At 39.9% G+C, this 24,143-nt stretch overlaps 1 protein-coding gene and 1 long non-coding RNA gene across 4 annotated transcripts in view; one reads left to right on the top strand and one right to left on the bottom strand.

Annotated features, from left to right (window-relative positions):
• LOC117675017 (potassium channel subfamily K member 16-like) overlaps positions 1–10,358 on the top strand; it is a 25,668-nt gene extending 15,310 nt beyond the window's left edge. For both annotated transcript variants that reach the window (XM_034433299.3, XM_087895788.1), the window contains exons 2-6: positions 1,862–2,062; positions 2,489–2,609; positions 4,849–5,015; positions 8,365–8,533; positions 9,987–10,358. In XM_034433299.3, the coding sequence (XP_034289190.1) occupies positions 1,862–2,062; positions 2,489–2,609; positions 4,849–5,015; positions 8,365–8,533; positions 9,987–10,222 (894 nt within the window). In that variant the 3' untranslated portion in view covers positions 10,223–10,358. The remainder of the gene's footprint in view (positions 1–1,861; positions 2,063–2,488; positions 2,610–4,848; positions 5,016–8,364; positions 8,534–9,986) is intronic.
• On the bottom strand, positions 4,724–24,143 carry LOC117675018 (uncharacterized). 2 transcript variants are annotated; one of them, XR_004594099.3, is made up of 3 exons: positions 23,813–24,143; positions 10,832–10,916; positions 4,724–4,991 (listed from the first exon to the last, which is right to left on the bottom strand). It is a non-coding gene; the product is annotated as an uncharacterized LOC117675018 (long non-coding RNA). The 2 variants fall into 2 exon arrangements; XR_004594098.3 differs by lacking the exon at positions 10,832–10,916.

Genomic DNA, 24,143 nt, shown 5'->3' with positions numbered 1-24,143 from the left:
TACACTAATAAGAACGAAATTTGGTTATTAAATAAGAGTCTGTACGGATTAAAGCAATCCGGCAAAAGATGGTACGATTGCTTGGTAAAAGTACTTAAGACCATGGATTTCAACGCCACCACTGCTGATAACTGTTTCTTTGTAAAAAAGAGTAATGATCATATTGAATTTGTATTAATTTACGTGGACGATATTTTATACATTGGAAAGCATAAAGAGAGCAGGGAAATCTTTGTAAATAAGTTAAATGAACACTTCTCACTGAAATCTCTGGGTAAAGTGAATAAATACCTTGGTGTGCAAATTAACAAAACTAAAAGGGGATTCAAACTTACACAGAAAGATAAAATCATCGAACTCCTAAACAAATGTAACTTAAATAATGCTAAAACCTGTGACACCCCTATGCAAACTGATTTTCTTAGAAACACTGATGAATCTTCCCCTGAGTTTAAAGACAACACATTTTACAGATCAGTTATAGGTTCACTCCTTTATATATCTAATTGGACTAGGCCAGATATTGCATTACCTCTCAATCTATTGTCAAGATATGTTAGTAAACCAACCTTGTATCATTGGGAAGCTGTCAAAAGAATTCTAAGATATCTGAAGGGTACATTAGATTTTTGTTTAATGTTGGAACCCAATAATGACAGAGAACCAAAAATTACTTGTTATGCTGATGCAGATTGGGCTGGTGATACATCATGCAGAAAGAGTACTTCTGGTTATGTTTTTCTATTGAATGATTGTCCAGTTTACTGGTATACTGGTAAACAAGAACTAGTAGCCACTTCTACTACAGAAGCGGAATATGTTTGTTTGTCCAAAGCTGCAAATAACCTTGTATGGTTCAATGATCTGATCACTGATGTTTGGAAGAAACCCACCTTACCATTTATTATGCATGAAGACAATAAAGCGGCCATTGAAATATCCAGATCCGATGCAATTGGACAAAGGTCCAGGCATATTGATATAAAGTTTAAGCATGTGAGACAACTGTCTCAAGACGGATTCATTAAAGCAATACATTGCGATACTTCTGAACAATTAGCTGACATATTAACAAAACCCTTACCTTCTAAACAACACAAATATTTAACTTCTAAATTATATGTATTATATTGTCCTGAATCAGAATGTAATTGGTGTTGTGTAACGAACCGGCATTTAGAGGGGGATTTGTCAGATGTAAATGCCTTATTCTCCAATGTGTAAATAATGTATATATGGAACATCAGAGGTTAACTTATTCTTTGGACTTTAATGTATTCATAACTTACCACTCCCATTCCTAGCTCCACCCCTTGTATATATAAGGAGCCACCCTCACCATTCTCGTCGCTTCTACCTTGAATATTCAGTGAATATAGAATGCCTATCATAATTAAAAAGAAATATATTTAAAGCTCTAACTCCTATTATCTTTATTGAGTCTGATCCTGAAAATATTGCAACAAGAACGACTAGTTGCCTGGAGCATTTGTTACTAAGGATGCTTCCAGGCAGTTGTTAGTGCTATCAAAAAAATATTGTGAAGCCAGTTCCAGTTAATGGGTTTATCATGGGAAGAAAAAACAACTGGAAAAATTATGGGAGTGAGGCCAGAGTAATTACAACATTCTCCTGGGAAGTTTGTGAAACAATATTTTGCTTTACTTAGGAAGTCCCTAAGCTGCTCTTAACCCTGAGACTATTTGGGGGGGGGGGGAGACATCATTGACAGTATCAGTTCAAATTCCAAGCTGAATTGAGAACTGCCCAGCTGGGATTTCATTCAATCAGGGTTGGAAAAATTACAAATAAGGCCGTGTTTACCAGCCTCTCTGTGTTCTTTGCTTACTTTCTCCCACAGGCCACCATGTTCTACAGCAGAGTACAGAGCTGTATGTTAGCAGCTGGCTACCTTGCTTATCTCCTGGTAGGCGCTCTCATCTTCCAGGTTCTGGAAAAAGATGCCGAGAGATTACAACAAGACATCATCTTTAGAATGAAGGAGGACTTTCTGAAGAACTTCACTTCCCTCAGTGCAGCGGAGGTGAACATCTTTGTGGAGGTAGGGCATTCTTTCTGAACTGAATCCAAAAAATAATGAATCAAAAAACTCTGGTGGTTTGAATATCATCAGTGGAGGTCAAAAGTTCCTTTCCTTTCCTTTCCTCTCCTCTCCTCTCCTCTCCTCTCCTCTCCTCTCCTCTCCTCTCCTCTCCTTTCCCTTCCCATCCCATCCCATCCCATCCCATCCCATCCCATCCCCTTCCCTTTTTAATTATGAAATTGATGTATTAAGCTGTATGTTCAAGAAGTTTTAAAGAAAAGGTTGTGGTATTTTGAAAAGATTTATCCTTTCAGTTCAATTTTATTTGGTAGAAGTTTCTAGAATCAGAAGATGCAGCTTGGTAGCAAAAAACATATAAATAAATAAATGTTATTTGATAATCAGTTATGGTTATTGAAATGTCAAATGTCACCTTAATTACAGAATCTGATGGAAGCCGTTAGGAGGGGCATATATCCAGCAGAAAATGAATTCTCTGATGAACACAACAATTGGGATTTCAGTAATTCTTTCTTCTTTGTGGGTTCTATGTTATCCACAATAGGTAAACTGCTTATGCTTCTCCTTTAAATGTTTGTTTGTTTATTAATCACATTTCTATAACCTACCATCTCACTGAAAGCAACTCGGGGTGCTCCAGTTGAATATTGATTATATTGAAGTCAGAAACATTTATTGCAGTTTGTTTCAAGAGTCGTTTTTATGCATCAGACTCCTAGAACTTATCTTCCTCTTTCTTATAAAATCATACAAACTATAATTCATTTTTGTGACAATTGTTAATACGAAATAGGGCAGCATATATTTGTATAAGCAACAAAGTGATACCAAATCCTGAGCTTGAAATTTCAAATACACTTGTTTTAATTCATATGTAGAAAGAGGCTGTGATCTTATCAAAAGGAAAACAGATAAAATACAAAGCTGTGGAAAGTCTCTGCTCATAAATAGAAATAACTTTTAAAAAACTCGTTTAACCCCATCCCATTCACCAAAAAGTTCACAGGCCCATATATGAAGTTTTCTCATGTTATGATACAGCAATGTTGTGAAACAGACTGCTGTGGGAAAATCTTCTGTCCAATGCGAAAGGTCACTACAAATGCCTGTAATAAACTATTAGCCCAGCCCCAATGACAATCCAACATTTTAAATTGTTTACAGACATTTAGATTTTTTAAAATATTTTTTTAAACTTTCTATAGAGCCATTTTAGTGTAGTGGTTAAGTTGCTGGCCTAGAAACCAAAAGACTGTGAGTTCTAGTCCTGCTTTAGACCTGAAAGCTGGCTGGATGACTTTGGGCCAGTCATTCTCTCTTAGCCCAACCGACCTCACACGGTTGTTATTGTGGGAAAAATAGGAAGAGGAAGAGAATTAGGCCTGTTTCCTACCTTGAATTACTTATAAAATAATGAAGGCAGAATAAAAATCTAATAAATAATAAACACATTTTCTGCAATTCAAGAAAATTTGTGCAGAATCACAGCTTTTATTCAGCATGTCATACCGATTCTTCTAAATCAGGTGTCCCCAACCCTGGTCCGTGGACTGGCACTGGTCCGCGGCATGCCAGAAACCAAGCTGCACAAACAAGCGAAGCCTCATTCATAGGATTCAGGCAGCATGTGAAACCACACCCCCTCCAGTCCGCAGGAAAACCTCTCTCCATGGAACCGGTCCCTGGTGCCCCAAAGGTTGGGGGCTGCTGTTCTAAATGGACTATATTAAAACCACAAACACTTTTCCGCAGATGCATTTCTTCCTTACACATTATCATGTCTATAGTATATGAGAGAATATCATTATTTTGTATTTTCCACATGGAAGACATAATAACAATCTTCTCCGACTTTCTAAATGCATGACAAATACAAGGGCGGCTGATAGGGAAGAAGGAATATCATTAGTATTTGTTCAAAACTGTGGTGAACAAGAAATAGGGCTTGTCTGGGTCTCCTGGGAAGGCTCAGCCTTCGGACTTGATGTATCCCAGGCTACTTTAACTTTTGGCTAACTCATTTAAAAGAACAGATAACTAGGTTTTCTGATTATTTTGGGTTGCTTGGCTAAATCTTCTTGGGATTTCAGCCTAAAACAACATTGTCTGTTCTTTAAACTGTTGAACAATTTAAAGAACATGTTGCTTATTTCAACTGCATGCTTAGACTGGAAATAAATGTGAGTCAATGCAAACTGAAAGAGTATTGTAATACGAGAATATTCTGATAATAGAAGTATTCTTATAAAAACATGTGTGAATTATTTAAGACCTCAAACTACTTTGGGGTTGATCACTAGAGCTGTTCCTCAACTGCACTCTACCCCTTACTAGTTGCCATGGAATGGTCATTTTTTGTGCAACAAGGACAAGAACACAATAAAAGATGTGCAGAGAAACTGCAGAATTACATTTAATATCTAGGTTTCGTCCTTGCCTCAGTCACTTTTTTATCTTGGTCCTAAAACAAGTTATATATGTCTAGTAAAGAAATCCAGCTATGCTGATAATCATGGATGATTCAAGAAAATGAAAGCCTTAGAGAACTCAAGGAAGGTGGCATTTGGAAACTCCAAATTAATGACATCCTGAAGGAAAAAGAATTACTTTTCAGATTGTATCTTGCTTGTAAAGCCAGGAAGGAAGTACCAATAGTAATAAATAATATACATCTTTTATTGGGGTTCTATTCTGTCATTTGCTCAGGATAAAGGGCAATTTTTTTGTTGCAACATAACATAATGCTCACCAGTATATTCTCTGTAAATTTCATGTTTTCACAGGCTACGGAAACCTCTCTCCCAAAACGGCTGGTGGTCAGCTTTTCTGTGTCTTTTTTGCTCTCTTTGGAATTCCTCTGAATATTGTCTTCTTGCAGCATATTGGCAAGATGCTCTCCATGGTCTGCGAACGGCTAGCTAAATGGCTGTATAGGAAAGGTGTAAAAAAGGTAAAATTTAAAAAAAAAACCTTTATTCCACGATTATTTATGAAAATAAGACAAAGAGTTTAAGATGATAATTTAATTGAAGAACAGTCTGATTCATGCATCAGTCAAGCAGAAATAATCATCATTTAAAGCTGTTTTGCAGCTGCTCATTACCAACAAAACACATCCGTACTAAAGTTACAGCGATGTAGCTATCAGGACATATTGAATAGCTGTGTAGTTTCATTAAATCCATTTCTGGAAACAAAATATTTCTAGTGCATTAATCTGATTTATGTGTCAGTTAATGTGCACAAGCAGAAGCCCCAAAACTGCAAATGGTTCATTTAATCCAGGCCAAACCATATCTCAGATTTTAAAAGAAATCTGCTCCTGTTTTCCTGTACTGATGTAATTCCAAATGGCATCGAATGATTGTACCATTAGAGAGATTTAAGTCCAACTTCTGTTTAAATATGATAAATTCAAAGCAAATTATCAGGCAAAAATGTCTCCCCTCTCAACCTGAAGCTCTCCAATATGCAGAATACCGTAACTGATTTGAACTCCCTCTAAAACAGGAGTATCCAACCTTGGCAACTTTAAGACTTGTGGACCTCAACTCTCAGAATTCCCCAGCCAGTATTCATGTAGAATTCTAGGGAATTCTGGGAGTCAAAGTCCTCAAATTTTAAAGTTGCCAAGGTTGGATACCCCAATCTTAAAATATTTCTCTTAAACTTTGACAGTTAAGCCTGCCACTTATATAATCAAAGAACACAATCCAATTCTTATAACTTAACAATTTCTTAACAATATCTTACCCTTTCCTTTTAGGACTATCTTTGTTGTCCTCTCTAAAGCTATCCAATTTTTCTCATTTGGTATGTGTCATCAAGGTAGTGTTAATTCATAGTGTTTCAACAGACATATCTTATTCGCGATCAACACGTTTATATTATCTATCTACATAGTTTTCTGGTTGAAATTCAGGAGTGGTTTATCACTGACACAGTTTGAAATGATGCCTTTGTAGTTGCCAGGCTTTCTATATTGCTGCTGCTCAGGGATGAAATCCAGCAGGTTCTGACAGGTTTCTGGAGAACTAGTAGCGGAAATTTTGAGTAGTTCAGAGAACTGGCAAATACCATCTCTGGCTGGCCCCAGAGTGGAGAGGGAATGGAGATTTTGCAGTATCCTTCCCCTGCCACGCCCACCAAGCCACGCCATGCCTACCAAGCCATGCCACGCCCACCAAGTCACACCCACAGAACTAGTAGTAAAAAAAATTGAATTTCACCACTGCTGCTGCTGCTTGAATGCTTAACTTAGCTTTGGGGCTGGGATGACCTTCACTCCTAGCTTAGATTAATTTAATTAATTAATTAATTAATTGAATTTATATCCCGCCCTTCTCCCCGAAGGGACTCAGGGCGGTGAACAGCCGAAAATTAAAATAACATACAATATAAAAGTTAAGATAACTAAAAATAAATTAATCGGCCTCCCAATTTAAAACCCCAAGCTATACAATTAAAAAACTAACCAATAAAACCTATTCAGGCCAGGCCGGCTTGCTGAAATAAAAACGTCTTCAGGGCCTTATGGAAAGTGCGGAGATCCGGAATCAGCCGTATTCCGGGAGGTAGCTCGTTCCAGAGGGCGGGTGCTCCCACAGAGAAGGCTCTCCCTCTGGGGGCCGCCAGCCAACATTGCTTGACCGACGGCACCCTGAGGAGGCCTTCTCTGTGAGAGCGTATTGGCCGGTGGGAGGTTATCGGTAGCAGAAGGCGGTCTCGTAAATACCCTGGCCCTAAACCATGGAGATGATCCCAGTGTCAGTAGGGGCTTTCCCAGTGTTCCTTGCTCAGCCCTCCCAATGACTCAGCACCTGGCCTGAGGGAGTCCAATTTTTCTACATCCTTAAAGAAGGCTTAAAAGATAGCACTCAAATCAGTACACTAAATGCATTGTAACACTATGGAAACGTAACACGCAACAATGCAGCCCATGAATCCTCAAATAGTCCTTAACTTACAATCATTCATTTAGTGGCCATTCAAAGTTACAATGGTACCGGAAAAACTGGTGTATAACTGGTCCTCGCGCTTACAACTGTTGCAACACCGCCATGGTAACAGGATCAGAATTTGGGTTTGTGGCAATCGACATATTTATGACAGTTGAGGCATTCCAGGAGCATGTGATTCTCCAGGGGAAGGATACTGTAAAATCTCCATTCCCACCCCACTCCAGGGGAAGGATACTGTAAAATCTCCATTCCCACCCCGCTCCAGGGGAAGGATACTGTAAAATCTCCATTCCCATCCCACTCCAGGGGAAGGATATTGTAAAATCTCCATTCCCTTCCCAATCCAGGGGAAGGTTACTGCAAAATCCCCATTTCTTCCCGATCAGCTGGGACTTGGGAGGCATTTGAAATCTTCCCAGTCAGCTTCTGACAAGCAATGAAAATGAGGCAAAGCTGAATTCACTTAACAATTGCTTGATTCACTTAGCAACTGTGGCAAGAAAAAGTCATAAAATCAGGAATGGCTCACTTAATAGCTGCCTTGCTTAGCAACAGAAAGTCTGGTCCCAAATGTGGTTGTAATTTGAAGACTACCTGTATGAGATAGGTGTTGTGGCCCGCTAGCAGCCAGCAGAGCTGGTGGCAGACTCAGACAGTGAGGAGGTTGGGGAGGAACATGGGCCAGTCCTGGAGTCTGGGGAAGGCTCTGATGAGTGCTCTGTGTCAGAGGCAGAGATGGGACCAGGGCCGTCCAGCAGTTATCAGCTGCCTTCAGAGTCGGATATCAGTGGTGCAGAAAAACAGCTGGAGCCTGTTCCCGATGTGCGCATGCGCAGAGCTGCCAGGGGAAGGGAACAGCTAAGGAACAAAGGCTGACTCGGGAGTAAAGGCACAGGTGGTCAGGGAATGGCCCCTCCCATAGGGAATAGAGAGGAGTGAAATGGGAGGGGAGTTTGCAGGAGACAATTAGTTCAATTCATGAGGGTGAAGATCTGTTCCTGACTTCTTGCCAAGTAATTGCTGCTACAGCATCACGTTTGGAAGATATCAGCCTGGCAACTCTCCAAGCCTGATAAAGGTCTGTAGTTGTGAAATCTCATGAAAGACTGTTTGCTGGGACTTTGCTGGAGAGGAATTCCCTTTAACCTAAATAAAAGAGGTTTTATCAGGACGAGGAGTCTGCTTCGTGGTTTGGGGAAGCGTAGGTCAGAACAATAGGAGGCAATATAAGACCAAAGAAGTCCTGGAAATAGGCAGGCAGGCAGGCAGGCAGAGGCAGCTGTCTGTACCAAGGGCAATTTTCTTGTATCAAATCAGCTTTTTTTCTTTGTTTTTCAGAGAACAGCAAGGGGCTTGACGCTTCTGTTCTTCCTGGTTATGGGAATACTAGTGTTTCTTTGTGTGCCATCGGTCATCATTCGAAAAATAGAGGGCTGGTCCTATAGTGAAGCCATTTATTTTACATTTATTACTCTTAGCACCATTGGATTTGGAGATTATATGATAGGTAAGTTTTCCTGTAACATTTTCAAAACAATACACTACCTGACTCTGTGGTTTCTTCCCCAAACCCCCAAAACTTTAGCCTTAGACCAGGGGTCAGCAACCTGCAGCTCTGGAGCCACTTGTGGCTCTCTCACCCTTCTGCTGCGGCTCCCTGTCACTCAAAATATGCATCACAACCATCAATGTGCGACACCCACCAGCACATAATGTATTGAGCTTTTTAACCCCAGGTAGGCCAACCATGGATAAATCCAAGAAAAGAAAAGTTTCAGAAGAAAATTACATATTCAACTACATATGCTAGTTTTGTGGCCACTCAAGAAATAGTCAGGCACGGGAAAGGTTTTGTGGCTCCCGGTGTTTTATTTTCTGTGGGAAACGGGTCCAAATGGCTCTTTGAGTGTTTAAGGTTGCAGACCCCTGCCTTAGACTATCTACTGTCGACCTCACCCCATTCCTAAGAGGCCTATAAGGGGCATGCATAAGCGCACCAACATGCCTATAGTCCCTGACCTAATGTCCCCCTTTTATTCGTAGCCATTTCATGTATTAATAACCATGTTCATATATGTATCTGTTATCTAATAGGTCCTTGACAAATTTAAATAAATAAATAAATAAAATAAATAAATAAATAAATAAATAAATAAATAAATAAATAAATAAATAAATTTGATCAGATACAAAATGATCAGGATGACTCCTATGGTACAGTATGTTCTGATGCAGTTAAGAGCAATGGTGGAATCTAAAATTTGTTACTACTGGTTCTGTGGGCGTGGCTTGGTGGTGGGGGGGTAATGTGACTGGGTGGGTGTGGCCATTTTTTTTTAACTTTTAAACCATTTTTTCTACAACCTCTTCAAAATGCTCTGATGATCCCAGCTGAGTTGCCTGATCGGCAGAGGTTTTTAAAAAAAGCCTCTGTAGATCAAGCAACTCAGCTGGGATCGTCAGAGGCATTTAAAAGAAAAAAACCTTTTTTTTCTTTTAAATGCCTCTGATGATCCCAGCTGAGTTGCTTGATTGGCAGAGGCTCCTTGCAACAAACAGTAAACAGCCTGCTTTACTTTCATTTTCGTTTTCAGCATAGCTTGATTAGCACAAGGAAAAAAAATCTGCTCCAGCAATTTACCTCTTTGCAGCAAGCTGCAGAGCCCTGAGCAAAACAGCTGAGAGTAAATCAGCTGAGAGTCAGGAGGCCGATCCAATCAACTTGTGTTAATTAGGCTGTGCTGAAGCTGAAAGGAGCTGCTTTTTCTTGCTGTTTGCTTGCAAGAAGTAACTGCTGCGAGGCACAGGCCAAAGGGTGGGGGCCAATGGGTGGCTATATTTGGTGTATAAAACCACCTAAATTTTCACCCCCTTTTAGGCGGGGGGGAAGTGCGTCTTATACTCCGAAAAATACAGAGGTATTTTGCTTTATTCAGCTTTTCCTTCTTCTGTTTTTCCAGGGAGGCAATATGACAAATTCTACTTCCATGGCTATCGGATTGTGGTAGCAATTTGGATTATCTTTGGACTTGCTTGGATAGCGCTACTGTTCAATTTACTGACAACATTACTGGAAGATCCAAATGAGAAACCCATTGAGGATTATCTTCAGGTCAAGTCAGTCAGAAAGAAAAAGAAGAATTCAAAAAAGGATCCATCTTCTTCACTGGAAGATGGACAAAGCAATCAGTTATAATTGTAAACGGCTATTGGACTTTCACTGATATTTGATATCATTGCAGTATTTTACTGGTTGCTTTGAAAAGTAACTCACTGATTTTAAATTATATTTAAAATGTGAAATAAACAGCGATCCTGCAAAAAAAAAAAAATGATTCTGCTTTCCACAGTACACATTTAGCCTTCATAATATAGTCTTCACAATATATTTTCTCAAATTTCTGCAGCCTCAATTTTCAGAACTGCAGCTTAATAGCAGAACTATCATATTTGGTCTGCAAAAATCCAAATAGCTATCTAGTGGTCATCCAGATTTTTGCAGGTCAGGTCTGTAATCTATGTAATCTAACCCAATTTAACATAGGAAAAAAATTGGTCCTCACTTTTCAAAATTTCATGGGTGAACTATTAGTCTGTAAGATGAGAAAGACTCTGATTTTATGCTTCAAATTCAAAGAGTTCAAGGTTTGCTTTAGGAGTATCAAATTTAGCATGAATTTCTTGCTTTCCAATAGCTTTCATCATCTAAGATCATATAATCACTGACTGTAAGAGTTGGAAAGGAATTTAGAAATAATCTAATCTGAGCCATTGTACAGTGCAGAAATCCAGTATTACTACATACCCACAGTGACCAACCAGGGTAGAAAGTCCATTCCCGCACACATAATGCAGTTCAGGGATTTTCAAACTTATTCAAGCCATGGGATCTGTTTGAAAAACACACACAAAACAACAGATTCTCTGATTAAGAGGGGTGGAGTCCAAATGTGTGAATGGAGAAAAAACAAGCTCTTTACAAGAAAGTAAGCCTAGCTCACTTATCAAGAGGGTTCAATTATATATAATAATTTGAGGTATTTGTTCAAAAGTTGAAAATACCTCTGTTTTGGGCATTGTAAATATGGAGGAGAGAACTTCCCATGCTGATAGAAACTTTTGAGAATAGGTTATAACAACTTTCAGCTAAATATTATTACAATGCCCTATGGCAAGAAAACACTGATTATTATGGTTCTCAAAAGCTAGGTGTGCTATATAATTCTTTTAATAGAAGATTATTATAGCTTATCTCTAAACATTTTCTCTAAACTTGAAAAAGTTGAAAGTAGCTGAGCTGATATATTTCTCCTTGTAATTAGGATTTCTGAATGCCCAAATCTGAAATAAATTTGCAGAGAAATTCTTATTCAACCTCACAATTTCAAAAATAGACAATTGATTTTGAAAATATGCTTTGTTTACATTTAACTTGCAAGGCAGCTCTTATTTGTTCCCATGGTTTTCCAAAAACGAAGAAATCCCTCTAGTTAAACATAGTTCCTAAAGATTATACAGACATGCTAATGTAGGTTCCTTTGCAATGTTATGGAAATAGACTGGAAAACTATCATAAAATAAAGCAGTGGCAATTTTGCAGTCTACCCTACAGCCCTGAGATTTCCTGGTAGGTTCTAAATCAGAATTGGAGTCTGTTTAGCTTTTACAAGATCAGCCATAGTTGGCCAGATGCTGCCACCTATGGTACTTCTTGATAAATCAGTGCCAGTGGTTTATTGTTGCCTAATGTGGATATTAAATGTCTTAAGAATGTTCATGTAACTTGTTAAAAGAGTTATGGTTCAGAATTCCTTTCTTTTTGCAGTGAAAATTATACAGACTGGGGAGAAATCCTTTACATGTAGTGCAGACAGTGGTGGGTTCCTCCCGGTTCGGTCCGGTTCGGCCGAGCCGGTAGTGGTGACGATATGACATCACCGAACCGGTTCTCCCCCCGACCCTCCCACCCCCCCCACGTTATTCTTACCTTTTATTTGGTCCCACCCCAATCTATTGCTACCTCCTGAGTCCCAGCTGATGACTAGAGGGAAAAAAACTGTTTAAACTCTTGCCGCGGGGCTTCAAAGGGCCGTCCTACAGCTGATCAGTGTTAAAAGCAAACAAATGAGTTGGGTTGTAAGTGCGAGGACCTTCCAGAAATGACTCTGACCAGCTAGCCACGCCCACCTAGTCACATGACCTCCAAGCCACACCCACAAAATAAGCCACGCCCACAGAACCGGTAGTAAAAATATTTAGAACCCACCCCTGAGTGCAGAGGTGGGTTTCAGCAGGTTCTGACCAGTTCTGGAGAACCGGTAGTAGAAATTTTGAGTAGTTCAGAGAACCAGTAGTAAAAATTCTGACTGGCCCCGCCCCAATCTATTCTCTGCCTCCCAAATTCCAGCTGATTTGGGGGAAATGGGGATTTTGCAGTAACCTTCCACTGGATTGGGGAGGGAATGGAGATTTTACAGTATCCTTCCCCTGCCATGCCCACCAAGCCATACCATGCCTACCAAGCCACACCCACAGAACCGGTAGTAAAAAATTTTGAAACCCACCACTGATGTAGTGCCAATCTAAAACATTAAGGCTGTCCTTGCTTTGAAAAAGAAATCCCCAATACAATAAATTTAGATTCCTTAGGAACTGAAGTAGGATTGATTACAATGGGACCATTTTTCATATTCCTTCTGCCTGATCATTAAGTTCTGGAAAAACTGATGCACTTCAAGTTCCAATTATAAAGCAATAGAAGACTTATGATAGTCTCCTCAGTAGCTGCCTTGCAGAACAATGTCAAGAACTGAGTTGCAGGAATTGGGAATGTCTAGTCCAGTGATAGTTGGAATTAAGATTGCTGGGAGGAATATCAACAACCTCAGATATGCAGATGATACCACTCTAATGGCAGAAAATGAAGAGGAACTAAAGAGCCTCTTGATGCGAGTGAAGGAAGAGAGTGCAAAAGTTGGCTTGAAACTCAACATTAAGAAAACTAAGATCATGGCATCCGGCTCTCTCAATTCCTAACAAATAGATGAGGAAGAAAGAGGAGGAGTGACAGATTTTATTTTCCTGGGCTCCAAGATCACCGCAGATGGGGACTGCAGCCAAGAAATTAAAAGACGGTTGCTCCTGGGGAGGAAAGCTATGGCAAATATAGACAGCATACTAAAAAGCAGAGACATCACCCTGCCAACAAAAGTACGTATAGTCAAGGCTATGGTTTTCCCAGTTGCAATGTATGGCTATGAAAGTTGGACCATAAGGAAGGCTGAGCACCAAAGAATTGAGGCTTTGAATTATGGTGCTGGAGAAGACTCCTGTGAGTCCCTTGGACTGCAAGGTGATCAAACTGGTCAGTCCTAGAGGAGATCAATCCTGACTGCTCTTTAGAAGGCCAGATTCTGAAGATGAAACTTAAATACTTTGGCCTCCTAATGAGAAGGAAGGACTCACTGGAGAAGAGAGAGCCTAATGCTGGGAAGGATTGAGGGCAAAAGAAGAATGGGATGGCAGAGAATGAGGATGGAATCACCGAAGCAGTAGGTGTGAGTTTAAATGGACTCCAGAGGATGGTAGAGGACAGGAAGGCCTGGAGGAACGTTGTCTATGGGGTTGTGATGGGTCGGACAAAACTTTGCAACTAATAACAACAACAAGTGTCTAACGAAGAGGACTAAGGGTGACATGATATCAGTCTTCCAATATTTGAAGGATTGTCACAGAGAGGAGGTGGGAATTAACCTGAGGGGGGAAAAAAAGAAGTGATGGATGGAAGCTTAACAAAGTGAGATCTAACCTAGAAATAAGAAGTTCGTGAGAACAATTAATCAGTGGAACAACTTGCATTTAGAAGTTATGGGTGCTCTGTCACTAAAGGTTTTAAGAACAGATTGGTCAGGCATTTGTCCAGAAGAGTACAGGATCTCCTGTTTGAGCAGGGAGTTGGATTAGAAGAGGGGTGTCAAACTCAATTTCATTGAGGGCCGCATCAGGGTTGTGTTTGACCTCAGGGGGGCCAGGGTGGGATCTTCAAGGTCCCTTCCAAATTTGTTATTCTGCAATTCTGTATCTTCTGAGAGCCTCATGGCTCAATCCAACCTTTATGGGCTTCCATGAAACCATAAAAAAATCTAACTGCTTTGTCAGACCATGGAATAGGATGTAATGCTTTGCTTCCTAATTACAATTTCATGAGGCTGTATTCTTTTTTTTCCTTATACTTTTAGGATGTCTTTGTTTGGTTTGGTTTCAGTTCTTATTTACTTAAGAGTTTAAATCCCTTCTGTAAACCACATAAAGTCACTAAATAATAGAGGTGGCAAATGAGGTGACAAATACATAAATATGCTTCACAAGTAATAAATCAATACAATATCTGCCTTCAAGCAAAGGAGAGAATGAATTCTTGTCAATGATGGGAAGGTTGCTCCAGCAGTTCATACATTTACAAAACAAAGCCTCAAGGCAATAAGCCAGCAGAAGAAAACCATAATCAAAGGAAAAAAAGGGAAATGGGAAAAATACTTTCTAAGAACTCAGCACTGTCTGAGTAAAAGCAGGTGGAGAATATTGTGTACAATTCCACTACTATTCTTGAGAGGGTGTGTCTCTCAAAGGGCATGCAAATAAGCCTGCAGTCTTGTAATAACTAAATGCAATGCAAAAGTTGAGGTTGTAAATGTAGTCAGTATTTTACTCTGCTGGCAAGACAGAGTAAAAAGCAAGACAATGCTTTTTTAAAATGTTCTCTTTCTCCCTCTTTAAAAAAAATTCTTTATTTTCATTGTATTTATGTTACAATAAATCCCAATGAAAGTAAAATACAAAAAAGGACTACAGTTTTGCCCAAATTCTTCATGTTGGACTGTCTGTGCAGATGCAAATCCTTGCTGTTGTCAGCTGCTCAGAGATGATTTTTCTAAACAACGGTATGTAATATTGATTTTTGCATTTCTTTTATTCAACATATATGGCTATCTCTCAAAACAATCCTGGGCAGCTACAAACATCAATCAAAGAGACATTAATAATAATCTATGGTACTGTATTTTCATCCACCATAATATTGAACTAGCTTTTTGGCTTTTAGCTGGTGACAATTGTGAAAAGACTGTCTGGAGCTCACAAGACACTACTCCGTAATAGCGTTTGCTCAAGAGTAATATATTTATGATTATACCTATAGTACTCAATGCTTTTAGATATTAAATATGGTTTCTTTTGTAGGGTTCCATTATTGCCTTCTTTAGGTTACCCAAATATTCAGTTTCATGTTTCTGTCAGGTGAGGACGCACATGTAGTAGTTCTTCCAGCATCTATTTGAGATCCCCTGAAATCATTGTGTCAACATTCAGCAGAAAAACAGAATAACAGTTGGAAGGGACCTTGGAGGTCTTCTAGTCCAACCTCTTGCTCAAGCAGGAGACCTTATACCATTTCAGACAAGTAACTGTCCAGCCTCTTCCAGTGATGGAGCACCAAAAAAAAAAAAGGTCAATTGTTACTGATAAGCTTTTCAGACACAAAATTAAGAATAGTATTTGAGACGGTAGCCCTCTAGAAGGAAAATATATAGGGATCATACATTGAAATAAATAGATGGACTACTTGGGAAAAGCAGGGAAATCAGATTCCATCTTGGAATGAGTCAGACTGATGAATGTCTTCTTTCTTTATACTCAAGTCATAGAAAAATAAAAACCAAATCTGATTATTTCATATCTTCACCGCTAGGTGACAGTCTAAGCTAAGTCAATACACTGATATCCTATCAGAGCCAGCTCTGGAATGCCTGTATTTTCAGTCAAGGGTTGATCAACCTAGCTGTCGAATGTATAAATGTATGTGTATACCATGCAAAACCTTCACTTCTGAAAACACTCCTTGATGCAATTATACATCAAATTATTATTTACAGCTACATCCAAACTACCAAACTAGGAAACAGTTAAACTACACCCTCTCCCTCCCTCCCTCCCCCCCTCTCTCTTGCTTTTTCTCAAAACATATGAGGTGTACTATATAGTCTAATTTATGCTGGCATATATAAGAGAAAAAAACATGAAGAAATTGGGCAGATTATTAGAATCAAACATGAATCTCCAAACCCATTCACAATCCATTTTTTTCCTGAGCTTAAACTTTTAAAAATTACAACTAAAAGGGACACAATTTGAGAAGTGATCCTCTCAACTATGATATTATTGCTAACCAGAAGTGTAGAATTCTGAAATATAGGGGGCACTGTGTATTCAGAGATGTAGAAATAGTAAAAAAAAAACCACTATTTATTTATTTGACTAATTCCTTTCTGCATAGTGCTTTACTGAACAGCATAAACAAAAAAGCTTCCGGCCCCACAGAGCTTATTAGCAATCTCTGTTTATACAGTAGAAAGTAGTTAGGAAGACTCCAGAGGAATGAGAAGGAGAGGATGGCAATTTATTTAAGAACCAAAATCAAAGAGATTCCCTTTCATATATTTTGGTCTGCCTTCGAGACAAGAATTGTAGACAAGACTTCCTTGAAAGAAAAGGAAGATGCATAGTCTGTTCTTGCCAAGTCTACCTTAAATTTGTGAAAAAGGAGGATGATTCAAAAGATTTTGCATTCAGTTATTTTGGCCTGCTTTCAGATACTGATTCACCAATGTGTATTTAATAAATATTTGCAGAGCATTCAAGGTGGGTTGTGTTTTATTGAAATTATATCCACGAAACATGCTGCAAAAAAGGATACAAAAAATAAACAGATTCAAGTATCAAAATCAATTTTCTCCTATGCTACCATGTAATAAAGCAAACATGACCAGTTGGAATTACTACTGCAAAGAATAAAATGGCAGCTGGTTTTAATTGGGTTGGAAGAGGACTTTATTGACTAATGCAACTACTAGAAATCTCTTCATTATCATCTGATCTAATATCTTCCAGGTACTGAATTCCTTTCCATATAGCAAATTCTGCACTCCAGCTGTGTGATTTTAAATATTTCAATTTATTTTCTTTCTTCCTCCCTTCCTTCCTTCCTATCTTCCTTCCTTCCTTCCTCCCTCCCTCCCTTTTTTATATTACACTAGGATAAAAATACACATGAGTTTATGTTCTTAAATACCAGTTTACCTAGGTCCTTGAATTGTCTATTTTCTATTTTAAATGTATTTGGAATAAATATAGAAGGCAGTAAATTGCTGAATCCTTTATCTTTAAACTTGGCTGATGGCATCGCCAAGCTACATGCCCTGCCATCCCATCTGTGCCACCCACACCATACTTTCATGATTAATGCAATATATCATTGCTAGTGTGGCAGGATGTGTACTTTATAGAGGAATCAGCATATTAATGCCATATGCGATTTCAGTCAAATTCAAAACATAAAAAAAACACTAGGAAGGGGAAAAAAACTTGATTTCAGTTACAGCCTGAGATTCTATGGTTGTATAGCTTCCCTCCCTTTTGTTGGTGGTTTTACTTATAACCCTGACACTGCCACCCCATTAGATGGAAAAAGATAAGATATATGTTTTTTTATTATTTACTTGGTATCAGGTAGAAGCAGAATCAGTAGTATAGCTAGATAATTTATATCCCAAATTTCATATTCTGATGGGGAAAGGTAGGCTGTAGGCCCGGTGTGTCCAACCTTTTGGCTTGCCTGGGCCACACTGATGGCGTGATGGCGAACCTATGGCACACGGAGCCATATCTGTGGGCATGCGAGCATTGCCCTAGCTCAGCTCCAGCGCGCATGCGCGTGCCAGCCAGCTGATTTTCGGGCCTTCCAGGCCCACCAGAAGTTGGGAAACGGGCTGTTTCCGGCCTCCAGAGGGCCTCCGGGAGGCGGGGGGAAGGCCGTTTTCACCCTCCCCAGGCTCCTAGAAAGCCTCTGGAGCCTGGGAAGAGTGAAAAACGGGCCTACCGGGCCCACCATGCCATTGCCTGCCAAAAGCGGTGGGAGTGGGGGGAAGGGGTTGCATGTGCAGGCACGGGGGTGGGGCGCACTGAATTATGAGTGTGGGCTCACACACTCACTCCCCCGCTTTTGGCACACGATGGCCAAAAGTTTAGTCATCACTGACGTACAGTATCAAGTCCTTCCCAAAGACCTGGGACAGACAGATGTGGATGTTTAATAGTGTTAATGGTATCATTTCAGGATGTAAGCTGTTCCAAGTAAATATGCTATCGTTGTATTAACTTATTTTTTTTATTATAATTAAATTACCTTATGGGGCCACAGTATTAGCACCCTGCGGGCCACAGATTTGACATAGTATCTTTTTATTGCAAAAAAGGTAAATAATATGCCCAGACAAGTACTTCTAGAAATGTTACGGTGAACCAAAGCATACAGATATCTGATACTTCCCCATCTTTTATTCTTAGACTGCTTTATTGCAGCACCTCTGCCTACTGAACAGGAATTATTAGAAGTTACATAAAGTATAAAGAAAGGGTAATCAGGAGTAGGAAGATACAAAGAAACTGGAAACATATTACTTTACAAGGAACTTTATACAACTGTAATCTCCTACCCTATCTTCTTCTCCTGTCTAGAGTGCATAAAAAGATATTTTAATTAGACAATTCTCAGTGTTTCTTGTTGGTACTTCAGGACTATGGAGCATTTGTATATTTTCATTTTCACAAAACTTCCTATAAGATGTCTGCTTGCAGTACTCCCTTTCTATTCTGAGTATTGCAAAATATAATCACAGATGAGTAACTAGACTGTAATGTAGGAAGTAGAGAGGGTCTCGTATTTTTATCACTGGATAGGGCATAATTTTAGATGCTTGTTTAAAGCTCTACATCCCAGGTCTGTTACCTGCTTACAATCTCTATTTTAGGGTACTATTAAGGTATACTTTCCCCCCTCCTTTTCCACAATTGACAAGGCTGTACAAAGGACATTTCAAGCAACCCATTTCTAATCATATTTAATTGAGAGAAATCTCACAGATGATAAAACATAGAATAGTGGAAGAACACAAATAGCAGAATGATCTATGCTTTGATTCAGTCATTGTGGCTCCTTTGTCCACATCATACGGAAGTAACATTAGGAAGTTGTTCAAGACATATAGGAATCAAGTCTCATTGCTGTTAGAAAGGAATTACAAACTCATTGTAAACCGCTACAAACTCGATTGCAGAAAATACGACTTCAGCAACAGAGTGGTCAACGCCTGGAATGCTCTACCCAACTCCATTGTTACAGCTTCAAATCCTCACAGCTTCAACCTCAAACTGTCTACTGTGGACCTCACCCCATTCCTAAGAGGTCCGTAAAGGGGGCGTGCATAAGCGCACCAGCTGCCTACCATCCCTGTCTTACTGTCCCCATTTACCTGTACTTACTTCCTTTGTTTATATTTATACCTATACCTGCTATCTTGTACATGTTTGACAAACAAAAACAAACAAACAAACAAACAAACAAATTCCTTCCTTATATGCTATTGGGGTAGGGGAAAGAAGCTATGCAGGAGAGTTACTGATGGCCTATCAGAATGGATGCTGTCAAAGATTTAGTCTGAAGAAGGAGCACAAAACTGAAGAGAAGAACCAAGTTTAACAATCATTTGGTGCAGGGGTGGGTTCTACTTACCTTTACTGCCAGTTCGCAACAGGAGCGCTCATACACATGCTTTTGCACATGCACAAAAGCTTCTGCGCATTCGCAGATTGTCAATTATGATGTCTGGGTTGGTGGGCGGAGCCTCCTGCCGCTTTTACTACCAGTTCTAAAGAACCGGACAGAACCAGGAGCAACCCATCACTGATTTGGTGCCTGCTTTACAAGAAAGAGGGACCCCAAAGAAAGGAAAAAGATTTGACTAGAGGCAGGAAAACATAGGGATCCCATTTGCTGGCCAGTTTGGGGGAGCTAGGCAGAGCCTTATCATTGTACCTGGGGTTAGTTTGATTGTTAGGCAAAGGGGCACTTTCAAGAGGGCGGCAAAACTGGGGAAGCCCACTGTTAAAAGGAGATGGAATATTCAGGTCATCAATAAGAGAGATTTGGGGTTTCTGTAGGTTGCAATTCCCTTGTAAGAGTTGCCCTTGAGCTGTGCTGTGAGCTGGTGAGGAGGCTTCTATTCTTTGTTTTAGATGGGATTGTGGGGTGGGGGCTTTGTCCTGGACAGGGAGGTTCCGTTTGGGTTTGATGGGATTAGGCAGAGATGAACTGAATTTTGATCCTGATCATATCTAAAAGACAGGCAGGAAAACGTGCAGCCTCCCATTTGTTTGCAATCCTTATTTTCTCCACTACATGTACTCTTAATTCCTTTCTGCATAACAGGATAATTAAGATTATTTGCACGTGCAAATTCTTCCCTGGACCACTGCCAACATTGAGAGATGACTTGACTATGCAAGAAGAGCAGCCTAGGTCAAACGGTACAGATAGAAATCCTTTGCAGAGGGAGGAAGCGGCTGCTGTTGCTCGATAAGCTAAGGAATAGAATTTGCTCGTTTCAAAACTATATAGATTAGATACATTTTCAAAAATCACAGTCTTTTCTTCAGAAAACTCTGACAGGAGGACTTCTTTCCTCAGTGGATTTCAAAAGCTCTTGACTTCCATTAAGTAATGGAGAAAAACCAAGACTGGGGAATTGGTCATTCTGGAAAACAGATTGGCAAAAAGTATCAGACATTTAAAAAAAACCAAAAACCAACCTTAGCCCTCTTGGGAAGTCTTTGAAAACAAAATCTCAAATTCCAGGGCAAGTAGAAACAGTTGGTGAAAACCTCCTACCCATATTATTCCCAGAGGCAGGATATACTCTACATTTTGCCTTCTCTTAAATGCATTAGGAACAGGGTTAGGTTTCACATGATGTATTTCTCCCAACGCTTCTGTTTGCACCATTATGAAATAAGGGATTTCCTTTTTCTTTGTTTCCATTTCAAGTCTCATGTCTCCCCTCCTGATTGCCTCCTCTTTTTTCATTAGCATCTGCTTCCAGGGGATCTTGGAGACAGGATTCAAATAAAGTCTATTCTGCTTATGCTAATAGTTTTTAGAACAATTACCCACTTGGCACAAAGGTAAGCTATTATATATACAAAAGGGTGCTTGCCAGGTGATTGTTCAGCTTTCAAAAAAAAATATCTGTGACACCTTGACAACTTACACATTTATTGTAGGAGCTTTCATTTCTAAGAACCTGTTTCATCAGATAGATAAATGGGAGAAGGGTGTATATAGCTTATAATATATAGTTCAGTAGATTTGCCAGATAGTTTTTAAAAAATAACTGAGTAAATGAATTTTAAAATTAGTAACTTGTGGTATAGGGGCATGCGGTTATTCAGTGGTTAAGATGCTGAGCTTGTCAATTGAAAGGTCGGCAGTTCAGCAGTTCGAATCCCTAGTGCCGCATAACGGGGTGAGCTCCCGTTACTTGTCCCAGTTTCCGCCAACCTAGCAGTTCGAAAGCACGTAAAAAATGCAAGTAGAAAAATAGGGACCACCTTTGGTGGGAAGGTATTAGCGTTCCACGCGCCTTTGGCGTTTAGTCATGCCGGCCACATGACCACGGAGACGTCTTCGGGCAGCGCTGGCTCTTTGGCTTTGAAACAGAGATCAGCACTGCCCCCTAGAGTCGGGAACGACTTGCACATATGTGCAAGGGGAACCTTTACCTTTATCTTTAACATGTGGTATGCTCTGCCTATAAAAGTAAGGAAGGTTCAACTATTTATGCACTTTTAATTTACTTATTTACAGTTTATATTCCACTTTGATCCCAAAAGGACTCTGAGTGGCTTATGAACCCTCTTACAGAAAAAAAAATAATAATAATTATGATAGCATGACAATAATGCAAGTACAATAGCCCCAATGGTCAGGGTACTTTCAAAACAGCAGACAAAAGAGAATCCCTAACTGGGGTTCAAGATGTTTTGACAAAGACACTCTTTAATGGCCTTCCTTAAAGCCAAGAGGATGGAAGGCAAGCTGATATTAGGCTGTACTGCAGTATGTTGTTCCAAAGAAGGAGGCTGAGAATTGATGCTATTCATTCCTGGAATGCGCCCAACAAATGAGTTCAGCATAAAATAAAATTTAAAAATGGACAAGTTCAAAATAATAAATAGGGGAAAAAAAACACTATCAATTTATGAACCTTCCCAATTCCAGCTTTCAGTCACAACAGGTCTCACACATCTTGCAACCAAGACTCTGTTGCTCTTCTGAAACCCAGAGAGAAAGGAACACAGGGCTTCTGGGGGAGGAAATTCCAAAGCACTTTGAATCACACCTTAGAAGCTAAATGACAACTAGCACAACTTTCCACAGTCAGTTGAGTATATATGGATGCACCTCATGACTGCCTAGAATGCCACATTTTGTACCAGCCTTAGCTTCTGAATGCTTTCCAAAGCAACCCCTATGTAGATCTTATTATTAAAGTGGGAGATGACTAAAGAATGAGTGATTGTGATCAAAGCCTTCTAATCCAAGAATGGCCACAATTGGTTTACAAAATGTAACTGTAAAAAAGCCCTTCAAGACCTATATTCATGTCCTAAAGTCCTATAAAGGTCTTTCAAAGTGACAAGCAGCACCCTGAATTGTCCCGGAAGCCATAACCAGTATAGCTCTTAAAAAAATAATGTTATATGGAATAGCTTTTAAGTGCCAACAGTATTTGAGCTACTCTACTCTAGATGAGTTAGAACTTCCTCCAAATGAGGTCAGATGTATAGCATATTGCAATAGTCCAAACAAAAGGTGAATAAGACAGTGGTGAAATCCAATTTTTTTTACTACTGGTTCTGTGGGCATGGCTTGGTGGGTGTGGCGTGGTGGGCGTGGCAGGAGAAGGATACTGCAAAATCTCCATTCCCACCCCATTCCAGGGGAAGGATACTGCAAAATCCCCATTCCCTCCCCACCACCCCACTCCAGGGGAACGATACTGCAAAATCCCCATTCCCTTCCACTCCTGGGGGAAGGATATTGCAAAATCTCATGCCCACCCCACACTGGGGCCAGCCAGAGGTGGTATTTGCCAGTTCTCCAAACTCAAAATTTCCGCCACCGGTTCTCTGAACTGCTCAAAATTTCTGCTACCGGTTCTCCAGAACCTGTCAGAACCTGCTAAATTTCACCCCTGGAATAAGGCATGAGTGACCTTATGTAGATCTTCCAATTCAGGAGACCTGTTAACTGGTTAACCAGATTTAACAGTGCAATGACTGTCCAGTCCATAACTGCTATCAGTTCTTTTACCAGGAGCTGGAAGTTCAGGAGGACCATATTACAAGCCCATGCTGTGCCACAAAGTATGGACAGGGCTCTATATCACAAATGTAAAGAACTTTTCACCACCTCAGGAACAATGTGATTAATTTCCCCCAAGATCCTGCAAGACATACTCTACACAGAGGTCTTCAAACTTGGCAGCTTTAAGACTTGTGGACTTCAACTCCCAGAATTCTCCAGCTCTTAGCTTAGCTGGCTGGAGAATTCTGGGAGTTGAAGTCCACAAGTCTTACAGCTGCCAAGTCTGAAGACCTCTGCTCTAGCATCTCAATAGAACTTGCTTAATTGGCATCCAGCTCCAAGCAGATCTGAGCAACTTTATCCTCCAGATGTCTAGAAAATCCTTCAGAATGCCCCATAGATATTCTTCCAACGCATTATTTGCTAGTGAGTTCCGAGTAAACAAAGCCTCTATAAAATCTGTGGATGCAATAAAAGTAGAGAAATGTTGAAGTTTTGCCACTCTAATTCTTGAAACTGAACTCTTACCCATGTCTATTTCATCCACTCTTCGTCTTTTGCCAAGATCACTCTGGGCAACTCTCATGCCAATTTCTTGGAATTCCTTGGTGAAGGGAGATGCAATTCTGTCCAGGGACCCAGTTGTTACTATTGTCCAGGAGTCACTCTAAGTGCCTTCTGAAAACCAAATGGAAACCATCCACTTTGAGGACTTTAGTGGCATTGGTGAGCTCAACAGGACAAAGGACAGGTATTAATCTTTTCTAGGGTTATGTCGTATTTCTGCTAAGACAAAAAACATCTGGCCTTTTATTTAACTTGGGGTTGGAGGCATCTACAGGATTGAAAGTTTAGCCAG

Source organism: Pantherophis guttatus, chromosome 1 (genome assembly GCF_059756535.1).
Source record: "Pantherophis guttatus breed Tessera chromosome 1, ASM5975653v1, whole genome shotgun sequence".
Lineage (NCBI taxonomy): Eukaryota > Metazoa > Chordata > Lepidosauria > Squamata > Colubridae > Pantherophis > Pantherophis guttatus.
This window is presented reverse-complemented; position numbering and strand designations above follow the sequence as displayed.